General features: G+C 43.4%; 1 protein-coding gene across 1 annotated transcript in view; it reads left to right on the forward strand.

Annotated features, from left to right (window-relative positions):
* The window catches only part of nup42 (nucleoporin 42), a 55,663-nt gene that overhangs the window by 20,345 nt on the left and 19,269 nt on the right, over nucleotides 1-16,049 (forward strand). Inside the window, exons 2-4 of the mRNA XM_072283094.1 lie at nucleotides 3,268-3,508; nucleotides 9,403-9,497; nucleotides 11,092-11,168. Of these exons, the coding sequence (XP_072139195.1) occupies nucleotides 3,268-3,508; nucleotides 9,403-9,497; nucleotides 11,092-11,168 (413 nt within the window). The remainder of the gene's footprint in view (nucleotides 1-3,267; nucleotides 3,509-9,402; nucleotides 9,498-11,091; nucleotides 11,169-16,049) is intronic.

The raw sequence follows: 16,049 nt of genomic DNA on the forward strand, positions 1-16,049 counted from the left end.
GCTTTTACAACACTCTTAGCCCTTGTACAATTATGTTGAAAAGTGGCCCTTTTTGATGCTTGCCCTGGATTTGTCGGCCTGCCACTTTTACTTTTCACCTTACTACTTTTTGCTTCTACCCTCATTTTACACCTCTCTGTCTCTCTGCACTGGTTCCCATCCCCTTGTTGTGAACTAACCTCCTCTCTCCTAGTCTGTTTAACTTGATTCCCACCCCCCCAACCATTCTAGTTTAAAGTCATCTTAGTAGCCCTCACAAATCTCCCCGCCAGGATATTGGTCCCCCTAGGATTTAAGTGTAACCTGTCCTTTTTGTACAGGTCACACCTGCGCCAAAAGAGGTCCCAATGATCCAAAAACTCGAATCCCTGCCCCCTGCTCCAATCCTTCAGCCACGCATTTATCCTCCACTCTCACTGTCGCGTGGCACAGGCAGTAATCCCGAGATTACTACCTTTGCGGTCCTTTTTCTCAACTCCCTTCCTAACTCCCTATATTCTCCTTTCAGGACCTCTTCCCTTTTCCGACCTATGTCATTGGTACCTATATGTACCACGACCTCTGGCTCCTCACCCTCCCACTTCAGGATATCTTGGACACGATCAGAAATATCCCGGACCCTGGCACCAGGGAGGCAAACTACCATCCGGGTCTCTGGACTGCGTCCACAGAATCGCCTATCTGACCCCCTTACTATCGAGTCCCCTATCACAACTGCCCTCCTCTTCCTTTCCCTACCCTTCTGAGCTACAGGTCCGGACTCTGTGCCGGAGGCACGGCCACTGTCGCTTCCCCCAGGTAAGCTGTCCCCCCCCAACAGTACTCAAACAGGAGTATCTATTGTCAAGGGGCACAGCCACCGGGGTACTCTCTATTACCTGACTGTTCCCCTTCCCCCTCCTAACCGTGACCCACTTGTCTGCGTCCCGTGGCCCCGGTGTGACCACCTGCTTGTAACTCCTCTCTATCAACTTCTCACTCTCCCTGACCAGACGAAGGTCATCGAGCTGCAGCTCCAGTTCCCTAGCTCGGTCCCTTAGGAGCTGCATCTTGGCGCACCTGGCACAGATGTGGACGTCCGGGAGGCTGGGAGACTCCACGACCTCCCACATCCAGCACTGAGAACAGCAAACTGCCCTCACACTCATACTGCCCCTCTCCTCAAATAACAACGAAAAATGAATACCAAACCTTCCTCGCCTCGCCCGTTTCTGCCTAAGCCCGTTGAGCCGAAGCCCTTAAGCCTTCACTCTGCTGCTCACTCCACCGCCCGCAAACTACACTGCCCGCTATATAAGGCTCTCTTCCTTTTAAATCTTCCGCGCTTCACTGCCCAACGTCACACGCCTGTGCAGTCCCGCCTCTCTGAACGCCGATGGAAAAAAACCGAAAAATTCAAAAATGGCTTCCTCCGCACTCCTGCTCCAATTCTCAGACTTCCTTTTTCGAATCATCATCAAGTTCCCTCTCAATGGTGAATATCGAAGAGGAGTATTCATTGAGGACCTCGCTCACTTCCACAGCCTCCAGGCACATCTTCCCACCTTTATCTCTAATCAGTCCTCCCTTCACTCCTGTCATCCTTTTTTTCTTCACACAATTGAAGAATGCCTTGGGGTTTTCCTTTACCCTACTTGCCAAGGCCTTCTCATGCCCCCTTCTTGCTCTGCTCAGCCCCTTCTTAAGCTCCTTTCTTGCTACCCTATATTCCTCAATAGACCCATCTGATCCTTGCTTCCTAAACCTCATGTACGCTGCCTTCTTCCACCTGACTAGATTCTCCACCTCACTTGTCACCCATGGTTCCTTCACCCTACCATTCTTTATCTTCCTCACAGGGACAAATTTATCCCTAACATCCCGCAAGAGATCCCTAAACATCAACCACATGTCCATAGTACATTTCCCTGCAAAAACATCATCCGAATTCACACCTGCAAGTTCTAGCCTTATAGCCTCATAATTTGCCCTTACCCAGTTAAAAGTTTTCCTGTCCTCTCTGATTCTATCCTTTTCCATGATAATGCTAAAGCCCAGGGAGCCAAATCATCCTATTCTTGTCCTCAATGGCACACGGCATAGACATCAATCTAGAGCTTACTACCCTGGAGGTCCTGTTTCTCAGCTTTCTGCCTGGCTCCCTAAAATCTCTGTTCAGGACCTCCTCACCTTGTCTACCTATGTCATTGGTGCCAATATGTACCAAGACGTCTGGCTGCTCATTCTTGCCCTTAAGAATGCCATAGACACTATTCAAGACAACCCTGATCCTGGCACCAGCGAGGCAACATACCATCTGGGTGTCTGTATCGCAGCTACAGAACCTCAAAAGATGTCAATACGACTGAAAGAGTGCAGAGAAAATTTATAGGATGTTGCTTGGACTTGACCTGAGTAATAGAGAAAGGTTGAATAAGCTAGTACTTTTCTCAGTGGAGCACAGAAGAATTTTGCATCGCACTGGGGCAAGATGCTATTGGGATATTCATGTTTTTGTTGCAATAATGGAGCACACACAAAGTATTGGATGAACAGAGTAAGTTGGGCAGCATCTGTGGATAAAAATGGACAGCTGTTGTTTTAATTTGAGATGCTCATGAGGACTGGATAGAAAGAGGAGAGGTAGCCATTTTAAAGAGGTAGGGGATGGGGTGGAGCAATTGCTGGCAAGTGATGGGTGGATCCAGGTGACTGGCAGATGAGGGAGTGGGGAGACTAGGAACGATGTCTCAAACTGGGAAAGGATGGGTGGAAGGGTTGAGGATGATGGCATCTGATAGTAGAAAAAGGTTGGAGCATAGAATGAAGGGGGAAGGGTGTGGAGGGACTCTGATGGGAGGAGTGTGGAAAGAGTGGGCGAGAGTGAAGACAGTTGGATCAGGTGGAGAGAGAAAAGAAAGGGATAGTTCCCAGGAGTTTGAGAATTGAATGTTGATGCTGCCAGGTTGAAGACTGCTAAAGTGGAATATAAAGATGCAGTTAATAACTGTAGGATTCATGTGGAAAAGTAACTCACCTGCAAGGGATGTTTAGGGCCCTGGCTGGCAGCAAGGGAGGAAATGTTGGGGCAGCTTTGCACCAGTAACCAGTCTAACTCTTTAGTATGTAGGTTAGAAACATTTTGTTTGTTGAGATTCTGTACTCAGTAGTTAAAAATGTGTTTAAGTAAGCTACATGTTCTGCATTTTATGAAAATACCATTAGTATATTTTAAAATTCTAACAGCTATCTACACTGTGTTTGATACTTAGCCACTGTCTGTTTAAGCCCACAGTAACAACAGGGGAAACTGGGGAAATCAGTTCCAGAAACATCAGCCACGATACATTCAACCGTCAACTTTCTCCAAACCACCGGCATGGGGAAGCAGCGGCAGGGATGTCGAGAGGAGAGGATTTGGTTCCTCAGACACTGGGAAGAAAGCAGTTTCAAGTTCTAGCAGCTTTATACAGAACCGGTTTACAGCTCTGTCTAATGATAATGAAGACCGTGATGCGGACAGCTTACTGTGAGTGTCATCATTGCTTTTGGACAGGATTTTTTTTCCATTAAGGACGGTCTCATATTTTTAAAAGTTCTTTAAGTAAAGTATCTTCTAACATTCCAAAGCATGTTGGACAGGTGAAGATGCAGCCAATATGAGAAGGGTAGCTTTTCAAAATTTGGTTAACAAGTCACAAAGTGAAGTTTAGAAAACAGTTGGAATCTGGGGTCTCAGACGTCACCTGTAAGGAGTCTGTACGTTCTTCCCATGGAACGCGTGGGGTTTTCTCTGGATCCTTCAGTTCTCTCCCGCAGTCCAAAGACGTACTGGTTAGTAGGTTAATTGGTCACTGTAAACTGTCCTTAGATTAGGCTTGGGTTAAATGAAGGGTTGCTGTATGGTGCGGCTCAAAGGACTAGAAGGGCCTATTCTGAGCTGTATCGCTAAGGTTTAAAGGAACATTTAATGTCAGAGAAATGTATACAATATACATCCTGAAATGCTTTTTCTTTGCAACTATCTGCGAAAAACAGAGGAGAGGCCCAACGAATGAATGACAGTTAAATGTTAGAACCCCAAAGTCCCCCCGCTAAGCTCCCCTCCCTCCTGTGCACAGCAGCAGCCAGCAACGATCCCCCCTCCCCCCACCGGCAAAAAAAAAAGCATTCGCACTTGCCACTGAGCATTCAAGCGTGAGCAAAGCAACAGCAAAGACACAGACTTGCAGTACTCCAAAGACTACTTGTTCACCCAGTATTCGACATACCACAGGCTCTCTCTCTCCCTGTTAAGGGAGAAAGAGATGTCTCCATTTCACAGTGAGCGGGGAGACATAATAAACAACTCGCTGGTTTACGATGTTAAAAGTCTGTTGCGTCGCTTTTTCTGAGCTCTGTGCCCAAAGATCTTGGGTTTCCAGGCACACAGCCTTAGATCTTCTATCTTCCACAACACACCAACCTCTTGCCCGGACACAGACCTTTGATCCGCCATCTCCAGAGCCACGAGATGTCGGCCCTCCAAGGCGAGCGAAGCTCAGGCTGTGCCTTTGGCGTACCGAATAATGGCCAGTCGTGATACCCCAAGAGCGGGTCCCATTCCCGCAAAGAACCATAGTCAGCGTGTAACTCCAGGTTAGAACAACCCTGAAAGGGAGAAATAGAGATACTAAAGATGGAAATTGAGCTGTTTCCAAAGATGCAAACAAAGGAGTCGCCATTAGGCGCCATTAATCCTCCTTAGCTCCTCCTCTATCTCTCGGTAGTAAATTAAAATAAAATAAATAAATCCCACTGATTTGCCACTTTTGGCTAGGAAGTTCCTCCTCATCTTGACACATTATTTATTTAGTTAATTTAGAGAGACAGTGCGGAACAAACCCTTCCCACTTAATGAGCCACACCGCCCAGAAACCCACCTAGTTAACCCTAGCCTAATCACAGGATGACTTACAATGACTAATTAACTTTCAAATTCCTACACCTTTAGAATGTGTGAAGAAACTGGAGCATGCAGAGGAAATTGAGGAGGAATGTACAAGCTCCTTACCGATGACATAGGAACTGTCCTTCTATTCTGAGGCTCTACCTTCTAGTCCTTGATTCTCCCACCCATTATTTGAAACATCCTCTCCACATCCACTCTATCTGGGCCTTTCACCCATCACTCAAACTTCCCTCAATCAGTAAGACTGAATAATACCACCACCTACTAACCCACTCTTCCATACTTCTAACTGATGATTTCCTGTCAGAGTAACTTTATGTACAGGCACTCCTATGTTAGTGTTGCTTTATGTACACCCTATCCTCGTTATATGCAGGGGATGCGTTCCTTGAAGTCGACGCATAATGTGAGAACGCATAATGTGACTAATATTTAAATAGAGAAAATAGGGATGTGTTCTGGAGGCTTCCTAAATATGTTTTATCTGTAATTTATTCACATTTTCTATACCAATACGACACAAAAGCAGTACCACAAGACAGCATTCGTATTATATTTCATCAATTTAAGGTAATATTCAACGTAATAAATCATAGAAAGTTAACATACTAGGGTGTATGGTACTCACCAGCAGTGGCAGGTGTGTTGGCTCTGGGAGATGAGTGGTTGTGTTGTGTCGGGCAGCTTTACATGGATGAGGTGGATGGTTGTGGTCATCAGGATCATCAAGGACAGCAAGAGGTGAAGGAAGATTCACAGAACTCTCGGTACTGCTGGCAGCAGGAGATGACACCGGTTTGAAGAAAGTGGTGAGGGTTGTTTGCTTGGCAGCATTTTGTTTTTCAGCATAAATTTGCTTGTAGGGAAGAAGGGTTGACTGCAGGGAACGACTGAAATGCTGACTCCGTTCTACACTTGGGTCCACGTCCATCGACGTTTGTGCCAAGTGTTCTGCAACTTTAAAAAATTCTGCCAGTTGCTTCACCATAAAATCCTTCACCTGCAACTCGACACTTTCTTCTTCATCGTTATTACCTTCAGTCTGAGTTAAACGCAGAAGTCATCCACACTTAATTCTTCATCATGAGAATCCCGGAGTTCTACCACGTCAGCAGTCTCGAGATCTGAGAATCCTTCCCCACCAATTTTATGGCTCAGGGCCACACAATCCTGGACAGCTGCAGTGAAGGCAGGAAACCCCTTGAGGGTGTGCACACGCTCCGCCCAAATTGATTTCCACGCTCCATTGAGAGTGGAAGACCTGACCTCTTCCCGGGATTCATCGATGTTGTTGATGACATGTCTGATGTTGAAGGGCTTCCACCATTCCCTCACCATTGGTAAACTCCCGGGATTTTCAAAATCGTCTGTTGCTTGCAGCATCTGAGAGATAGTTCGCCGTAAAAAGTAAGCCTCGAATGTGGATATCACACCTTGGTCGAGTGGTTGAATCAGCGATGTTGTGTTAGGCAGCAGGAAACGCACTGTTATGTCAGGATGAATGCTGTCCAGATGTTTAGGATGGGCTGACGCATTGCCAAGCAACAAAAGAGCTTTAAAGGCAAGATTCTGTTCCTGGCAGTAGCATTCAGCCTCAACAGCAAAATGATTAGCAAACCAATCTTCAAAGATTTGACCAGTGACCCATGCTTTCTTGTTAGCTGCCCAGTGGACAGGAAGCATATTCTTACTCAAACCCTTCAGAGCATGGGAGTTTAGTGAATGGTAAACTAAGAGAGGCTTCATCTTACAGTCTCCTTTGGCATTGAAACACATAAGCAAAGTCAATCTATCCTTTGCTGCCTTGAAACTTGATGCTGTTTTTTCATCCTTACTTATGTAAGTGCGTTTCGGCATACGCTTCCAAAAAAGCCCGGTCTCGTCAGCATTAAACACCTGCTTTAGTGTGATGCCTAACTCAGCTATCATAGCCTGCAACTGCAAAGGGTAGAGTTCAGCTGCTTCGTGGTCAGCACTAGCTTGCCCACCAAGCACAGCTAAGTTGTGAAGCCTGTGATGATTAACAAACTTAGAAAACCATCCCCTACGCGCATTAAGGCTACCAATATCACTTGACACTTCCTCACTAGTCTCTGAACAAAGGTGACCATAAATTTCCAAAGCTTTTACATGAAGATGATCAGAACTAAGTGTTGTTTTTTACTTTGTTTCCTGCTCAATGTACAAACTCAACATTTTCTCCAGTTTTGTCATAATCGGGTAACACAATTTGGTAACAATCTTTGAAGACACTTGTGATGAATCAATCTCTGCACTTTTTATTTTCTCAGCATTTTTCTTTATGTTTCTGATCGTGGGCTCACCCAGGCCGAAGTAGCATCCCAGAGCTGTGTTACCTTCACCCGACGCGGCCCTGTTTATAATTTCCAACTTTTTCTCAAGTGTTAAAGCGGTTCTCTGTCGCTTGGCTGATGGCCCAGACTTGACATCGGACGCTTAGGAGGCATAGTTAAGTATTTCAAGCACAAAATCAGTGCACCGTAGTGTCTTAAACAACAGTTGGTAAGAGCGCAAGATCGCACATCCACACGTTGCCAAAACCAATGCGAGACTGGCGGAAGTGAGACTGTGAGGCGTGCGCACGTGACTTGTATTGGCGGGAAAGCAGTGCTCCCCGCATAACTGAGTTTTGGACGCATATAACGGGAAGTTGGTAGAGATAGGTTCCTTGCATAGCTGTGAATCCGCATTGTCTGGAGATGCATATAACGAGGATAGGGTGTATATATATAAAAAATCCATCTATGTATACAAGCTACCTTGTGTATTTATATTTCTTGTTTTGTGGTGTTTTAATTGTGTTCTTTACCTTGCATTAACCTGAAGTTAACCTTTAGGGAATCTAATGAGGACTTCCTAAGTCCCTTTCCACTGCCGATTTCTGAATTCATTCCTGTTTAGAAAATAATCTGTGTTTATTCCTTCTATCAGAGTGCATGACCATATATTTACCTACACTGTATCTGAAGGGATCCTGTTGGTATTGCACATCATGGTGCTAAACAGCCTTTAGAGAAGTAGATGGTTTGCGTATGTCAGTGTAACCATGCTAAGTAATCACTAGCAATCCCAATCTGCCCATGTTAGACAAACGCATTCCCATGCTCTCTTAATACAGTCAGCGGCATTGCAATCTTGTTGAGTAGTGGCTGAAGTTTCTTGGGGCAGTTCAGATGGTGCAGGATAGATGCATTCCAAAGATGAAATAGTATCCTAAAGAGAGAATGAGGCAACCGTGGCTGACAAAGGAAGCCAAAGGCAACATAGAAACAAAATAGTAGTAGGCATCTGTTAGTCTCATGAGACCATGGATTTGCGCCTTGGAAGGTTTCCAGGGCGCAGGCCTGGACAAGGTTGTATGGAAGACCGGCAGTTGCCCATGCTGCAAGTCTCCCCTCTCCACGCCACTGATGTTGTCCAAGGGAAGGGCACTAGGGCCAATACAGCTTGGCACCGGTGTCGTCGCAGAGCAATGTGTGGTTAAGTGCCTTGCTCAAGGACACAACACTGTGCCTCAACTGAGGCTCGAACTAGTGACCTTCAGATCACTAGACCAACGTCTTAACCACTTGGCCACGTGCCAACACATAGAAGCAAAAGAAGGGCATATGATACAGCAACAATTAGTGGGAAGTAGAGGATTGGGAAACTTTTAAAAACCAACAGAAGCTAACTGAAAAAGCAAGGAGAAAACAAGATGAAATATAAAAGTAAGCTAGCCAATAATATAAAAGGGGTACCAAAAGTTTTTTTTTCAGATATAGAAAGAGTAAAAGAGAGTGAATATTGGACTGCTGGAAAATGACGCTGGAGAGGTAGTAATGGGGAACAAAAAAAAGCGTACAAACTGAATAATTATTTTGGGTCAGTCTTCATTATGGAGGACGCCAACAATTGCCAGAAATTTGAGAGTGTCAGGGGGCAGAAGTGTGTGTAGCTGTTATTACTTAGTAGAAGGTGAAAAGCCTGAAGATAAATAAGTCACCTGGACAAGATGGACCCAGGGTTCTGAAAAAGGTAGCTAAGGAGATTGTGGAGGCATTAATAATGATCTTTCACGAATCACTGGATTCTGGAATGGTTCCTGTGGATTGGAAAACTGCAAGTGTCATTGCCCTGTTTAAGAAGCGAGGGAGACAGAAGAAAGGAAACTATAGACCAGTTAGCCTGACTTCAGTGGTTGGGAAGATGTTGGAGTCTATTACTAAGGATGATGTTTTAGCATACTTGGAGGGACATGATGAAAGTGGCCAAAGTCAGCATGGTTTCCTTCAGGGGAAATCTTGCCTGAAAAAATCTTTTGGAATTCTGTGAGGAATAACAGGCAGGATAGACAAAGGAGAGTCAGTGAATTTCCAAAGGCCTTTGACAAGCACATTCAGCATTACGGTACTAATCATTTATGAAGAAATGCTATATGCATTATGGTGACTGCTGTTAATTTTTTTCAGGGAACTTGTAAGAAAAGACATTGAATCATGGGAATCTTCTGGACAGTGGCTGTTCTCCTGTTATTCTGTTACCAGAGAATATGCTTGTGTTTCAGGTGTGATTTGTTTCTGTTTTTGTGCAGCTTGTTTATCCAAAAGTAAATTCATTTTTTACTTCTGTTGCACTTTCATTTTACTCTTTGTAATTCCAAGCCAGAGGATTTTGGATCAGATTGAGGCTTGGAAGTAAGGAAACTATTGATGTGTTAAGAGATTCCAAAAACAATTCAGTGATTAAGAAATTAAAGTAGTAGCATCATAGAGCACTACAGCACAGAAACAGGCCCTTAGAGCCACCTAGTCCATGCTGGACTAGTTTTCTGCTTAGTCCTATCTACTTGCATCTGAACCATGGCCTTCCACACCTTTCTCATCCATTTATCAATCCAAACTTCTCTTAAATGTTACAATTGAACCCACATCCACCACTTCCATCACTTTGTGTTGGGCACGTGGCCAATGGTTAAGGCGTTCTTCTCGTGATCTGAAGGTTGCTTCTTCAGGCCTCAGCTGTGGCAGCATGTTTGTGTCCTTGAGCAAGGCACTTAACCACACATTGCTCTAGTGTCTGTACTAGGAGTGGCGCTCCACACAGACTTCCAATCTGCGCCTTGTAAGGCATGAAAATGCCCGACGCAGGCCTCTCATGGTCTGAGCCAACGTAACGTGCCCTCCCCTCCCCTCCCCTCCACCCCCAACCACTTCCACTGGTAGTTTGTTCCACACTTGCATCACCCTCTGAGTCAGAGTTTCCCCTCAAGTTCCCCTTAAACATTTCACCTGTCACCCTAAACCTGTGACCTTTAGTTGTAGTATCAACCAGCCCGGGGGGGGAGCCTGCATGCATTCACCCTATCTATATATCCCTCATAATTTTGTATACCTCCATAAGACCTCCCCCTCATTCTCCTGTGTTCCAGTAAACAAAGTCCTAACCTATTCAACCTCTCTCTATAACTCGCATCCTCAAGTCCTAGCAACATCCTTGTAAATTTTCTTTGTACTCTTTCAACCTTATTGATATCTCTGCTACAGGTAGGTGACCAAAACTTATATAACTTCAACATAAACATTCCAACTCCTGTACTTAATACATTGACTTATGAAGGCCAATGTGCTAAAAGCTGTTTTTTTACATCCCTGTCTACCTGTGACGCCACTTTCAAGGAATTATGGAATATGTATTCCCAGACCCTTCTGTTCTGCCGCATTCCGCAGTGCTCTACCACTCACTGTGTGAGCCCTACCCTGGCTGGTCCTCCCAAAATTCAACACCTCACACTTGTCTGCATTAAGTTCCATCTGCCATTTTTTTTTCAGCCATTTTTTGAGCTGGTCCAGATCACTTTGCAAGTTTTAATTGCTGACCCTGCTGCCCACTATGCAAACTGAGGAATGTTGGCTTATATTATGTGCCCTCTCCTTATTACTACCATCAGGAAGGAGGTATGAAATAGCCCGAAGACCCCTACATAGTGATTTATTCCCTTCCGTCATCAGGTTTCTGAATGGTCCAGTGACACTATCTCATTATTTTTTTTCTGTGCACTATTTGTTTATAGATTTTTGTATTTGTATTGTATTGCTGCTGCAAACCAACGCATTTCATGTCATATATGAGCGTAATAAACCTGATTGATTCTCCTGCAGGTCTTGTGGACATCTCCCCTGAAGAACTTCGACTGGAATATTATAACAGTAGGGCAGGAGGCAGCTTACAACATTATGTAAGAGTGCATTTGTAAAGTGGAAGCATAATTACATGATCAGTTAACCTCGTTCACTATCTAACTTGTTCTTCTGTCTCTATACTTTGGTAAAGTAGTAACTAAGACTGAGGTTTCAGCTAACATTCAGTTCACTTTGCAGGTTGGATGTCACAGGCTTTGAATTTAAATTTAATTCTAAATTATAAATACAGTTCAGCAATTTCCTGCCTTATAAATTTGTTCACCTTTGGAAAGATTTTTGTCAGTAATTTCTCATTTAATAAACCATTCTGAATTTGATAGATTTATAACTAGTTGCATTTTTGTAATTTATCTCCATAGTTAAAATAATTTCTCTCCAGGTACTATAATTGAAACAGTTTTTAACAATGGGAGTAATATCGGCTGAGATCTCCCTGTGATAATACAGTGTCATGCAAAAGTTTGGGCACTCCTGGTCAAAATTTCTGTTACTGTGAATAGCTAAGTGAGTAAAAGATGAACTGATTTCCAAAAGACATAAAGTTAAAGATGACACATTCTTTAATATTTTAAGCAAGAAAACTTTTTTATTTCCATCTTTTACAGTTTCAAAATAACAAAAAAAGAAAAGGTCCTGAAGCAAAAGTTTGGGCACCCTGCATGGCAGTACTTAGTAATACTCCCCCCGTTGGCAAGTATCACAGCTTGTAAATGCTTTTTGTAGCCAGTTAAGAGTCTTTCAATTCTTGTTTGGGGGATTTCTGCCCATTCTTCCTTGCAAAAGGCTTCTAGTTCTGTGAGATTCTTGGGCTGTCTTGCATGCACTGCTCTTTTGAGGTCTATCCACAGATTCTCGATGATGTTTAGGTCAGGGGACTGTGAGGGCCATGGCAAAACCTTCAGCTTGCACCTCTTGAGGTAGTCCATTGTGGATTTTGAGGTGTGTTTAGATTCATTATCCTGCTATAGAAGCCATCCTCTTTTCATCTTCGGCTTTTTTACAGACGGTGTGATGTTTGTTTCCAGAATTTGCTGGTATTTCATTGAATTCATTCTTCCCTCTACCAGTAAATGTTCCCTGTGCCACTGGCTGCAACACAAGCCCAAAGCATGATCGATCCACCCCCGTGCTTAACAGTTGGAGAGGGGTTCTTTTCATGAAATTCTGCACCCTTTTTTCTACAAACATATCTTTGCTCATTTGGGCCAAGAAGTTCTATTTTAACTTCATCAGTCCACAGGTCTTGTTTCCAAAGTGCATCAGGCTTGTTTAGATGTTCCTTTGAACCTTTTGAATAGAACTTTTTGGCTGCAATGAGCAAAGGTGTTTGTAGAAAAAAGGGTGCAGAATTTCATGAAAAGAACCCCTCTCTAACTGTTAAGCACGGGGGTGGATCGATCATGCTTTGGGCTTGTGTTGCAGCCAGTGGCACGGGGAACATTTACTGGTAGAGGGAAGAATGAATTCAATTAAATACCAGCAAATTCTGGAAGCAAACATCACACCGTCTGTAAAAAAAAAAAAGAAAGCTAAAGATGGAAAGAGGATGGCTTCTATAGCAGGATAATGAATCTAAACACACCTCAAAATCCACAATGGACTACCTCAAGAGGTGCAAGCTGAAGGTTTTGCCATGGTCCTCACAGTCCCCCGACCTAAACATCATCGAGAATCTGTGGATAGACCTCAAACGAGCAGTGCATGCAAGACAGCCCAAGAATCTCACAGAACTAGAAGCCTTTTGCGAGGAAGAATGGGCAGAAATCCCCCAAACAAGAATTGAAAGACTCTTAGCTGGATACAGAAAGCGTTTACAAGCTGTGATACTTACCAAAGGGGGTGTTACTAAGTACTGACAATGCAGGGTGTCCAAACTTTTGCTTTGGGCCCTTTTCCTTTTTTGTTATTTTGCAACTGTAAAAGATGGAAATAAAAGTTTTCTTAAAATATTAAGGAAATGTGTTATCTTTAACTTTATGCCTTCTAGAAATCAATTTATCTTCTACTCGCTTAGCTATTCACAGTAACAGAAATCTTGACCGGGGTGCCCAAACTTTTGCACGCCACTGTAAGTCTGGTGATGTGCAACCTAATTTGAGTTTCTGTCATAATAAATGTCCGTTTAGAATCTGCAGCAGTGAGGAATTATGCACAATGGTGACAATGGCTGCAGTGGTAACACTTCACTATCTTGTGAGCTGATACTTTGAGTGTGAGTGTAACCTATTACCCACAAAAGAGAAGCTGGCCAAAGTTGATTGGAAGAGGACACTAGTAGGGATGATGGGCAAAACAGCAGTGGCTGGTGCTTTGGTAGCAATTTGGAAGGCATAGGAAAGATGCATCTCAAAGATGAAGTAGTATTCTAAAGGGAGGATGAGGCAACTGTGGCTGATGAGAAGTCAAAGAGACCATAAAGGGAAAAGAGGGGGCCTATAATAGAGCAAAAATTAGTGGGAAGTTAGAGGATTGGGAAGATTTTAAAAATGAAGAGAAAGCAATTAAGAAAACTATAAGGAGAGAAAAGATGAAATATGAAAGTAAACTAGCTAATAATATAAAAGAGGATACCAGAAGTTTTTCTCGGGTATATAAAGAGTATATGAGAGGCAAGTGTGAATATTGGACTGCTGGAAAATAACGCTGGAGAGGTAGTAATGGGGGACAAAGAAATAATGGATGAATTTAATAAGTATTTTGTGTCAGTTTTCACTATGGAAGACACTAGCAGTATGCCAGAAATTTGAGTGGCGGGGGCAGAAGTGAGTGCAGTTTCTCTGAAAGAGTTAGCAGAAGAGATTGTGGATACATTAGTAATGATCTTTCGAGAATCACTAGATTTTGAAATGGTTTCAGAGGACTGGAAAATTGCAAATGTCACTCCAGGAAGGGAGAGAGACAAAAGAAAGGAGATTATAGTCCTGACGAAGGGTCTCGGCCTGAAGCGCCGACTGTGCCTCTTCCTGTAGATGCTGCCTGGCCTGCTGCGTTCACCAGCAACCTTCTTGGGTGTGTGTGTGTGTGTGTGTGTGGATTATAGGCTAGTTAGCCTGACTACAGTGCTTGGGAAGATGTTGGAGTCGATTGTTAAGGATGAGTTGTTGGGATACTTTGGAGCTGTATGATAAAGTAGAGCAAAGTCAGCATGGTTTCCTTAAGGGGAAATCCTGCCTGATAAATCTGTTTGAGTTCTTTGAGCAGGATAGACAAAGGAGAGTCACTGGATGTTGTTTACATGGATTTTCAGAAGTCCTTTGACAAGGTGCTACACTGAGGTTGCTTAACAAGATAAGAGCCCATGGTATTACAGAAAAATACCAGCATAAATAGAAGACTGGTTGACTGGCAGGAAGCAAAGACTGGGAATAAAGGGGGCCATTCTGGTTAGCTGCTGGTGACTAGTGCTGTTCTACAGGGGTCGGTATTGGGACCACTTCTATTCATGATATATGTCACAAGTTGGATGATGGAATTGATGGCTTTATGGCCAAGTTTGTGAATGATATGGAGTTAGGTGGAGGGGTGGTTAGTGTTGAGGAAGCAGGGAGTTTACAGAAGGACTTGGACAGATTGGGAGAATGGCAAAGAAGTGGCAGATGGAATATAGTGTAAAGAAGTGATGGTCATTCACTTCGGTAGAAGGAATAAAGGTGTGGGCTATTTCCTAAATGGAGAGAAACCAAGATTGGATAGATTTTTGCATAGTAGGGGAATTAAAGGTTATGGGGAAAGGGCAGGTAGGTGGAGATGAATCCATAGTCAGATCTGCTATGATCTTATTGAATGGCGGAGCAGGCTTAATGGTTCATATGGCCTACTCCTCCTATTTCTTGTGATCTTATGTTCTAAGGAAGGCAAATGCAATGTTAGCATTCACTTCAAGAGGACTAGAATATAAGAGCAAGGATGTGATACTGAAGCTTTATAAGACATTGGTCAGACTGCACTTGGAGTATTATGAGTAGTTTTGGGCCCTGTATCTAAGTAATGATGTATGGGCAATGGAGAGGGCCCGGAAGAGTTTCATGAGAATGATTTCGGGAATGAAAGGGTTAATGTTTGCAGAGAGTTTGATGGCTCTGGGCCTGTACTCACAGGAGTTTAGAAGAATGAGGGGGCATCTCATTGAAGCCTTTCGAATATTGAAAAGCCTGGATAGAGTAGATGTGGAGAGCATGTTCCCTATGATGAGGGAGTCTAGGACCATAGGGTACAGCCTCAGAATAGATGGACATCCATTTAGAACAGAGATGAGGAGGAATTTCTTTAGCCAGAGGGTGGTGAATCTGTGGAATTCATTGCCGTAGACAATGTGGAGGCCAAGTAATTGGGTATATTTAAAGCAGAAATTGAAAGGTTCTTGATTAGTAAGGGTGTCAAAGGTTACAGGGAGAAGGCAGGAGAATGGGGTTAATAGGGATAATAAATTGGCCATGATGGAATGCTGGAGCAGACTCCATGGGTGGAATAGCCTAACTCTGCTTTTATTTCTTTTGGTTTATTGCGGATTTAAATAATTGTACAGTACATAAAATTTGTTGCTCTCAAAGATATCAGATTAGTTGCATCTGAATTCCAGACACCCCCAAGTCATTGCAGTAGGAAAGACTAATTATACTAAAGTATTTTTACTTCTTTGCATGGATAATCCAAATGTGATGTGAACTAAGCAAGCTGAATCTTTAACTTGTAGAATGTTCTGAGAATTAATTGTCTTGCAAAACCTTGCAATGCTGTAGTGGCATGTTGAATATTTCCCGTGCTGATGAGCTTGAAATGTTTTTGAGTTATTCGCACATTTACTCAGGTATGCATTCATACCTGATTTACTCAGGTACTTAAATGATTTTACTATGTTGCTGACTTTAAGAGCAAGATTAATTTCTGAAAATAATCTGGTGAAAGAGTATGTAAAA

Source organism: Mobula birostris, chromosome 19 (assembly GCF_030028105.1).
Source record: "Mobula birostris isolate sMobBir1 chromosome 19, sMobBir1.hap1, whole genome shotgun sequence".
NCBI classification, from domain to species: Eukaryota; Metazoa; Chordata; class Chondrichthyes; order Myliobatiformes; family Myliobatidae; genus Mobula; species Mobula birostris.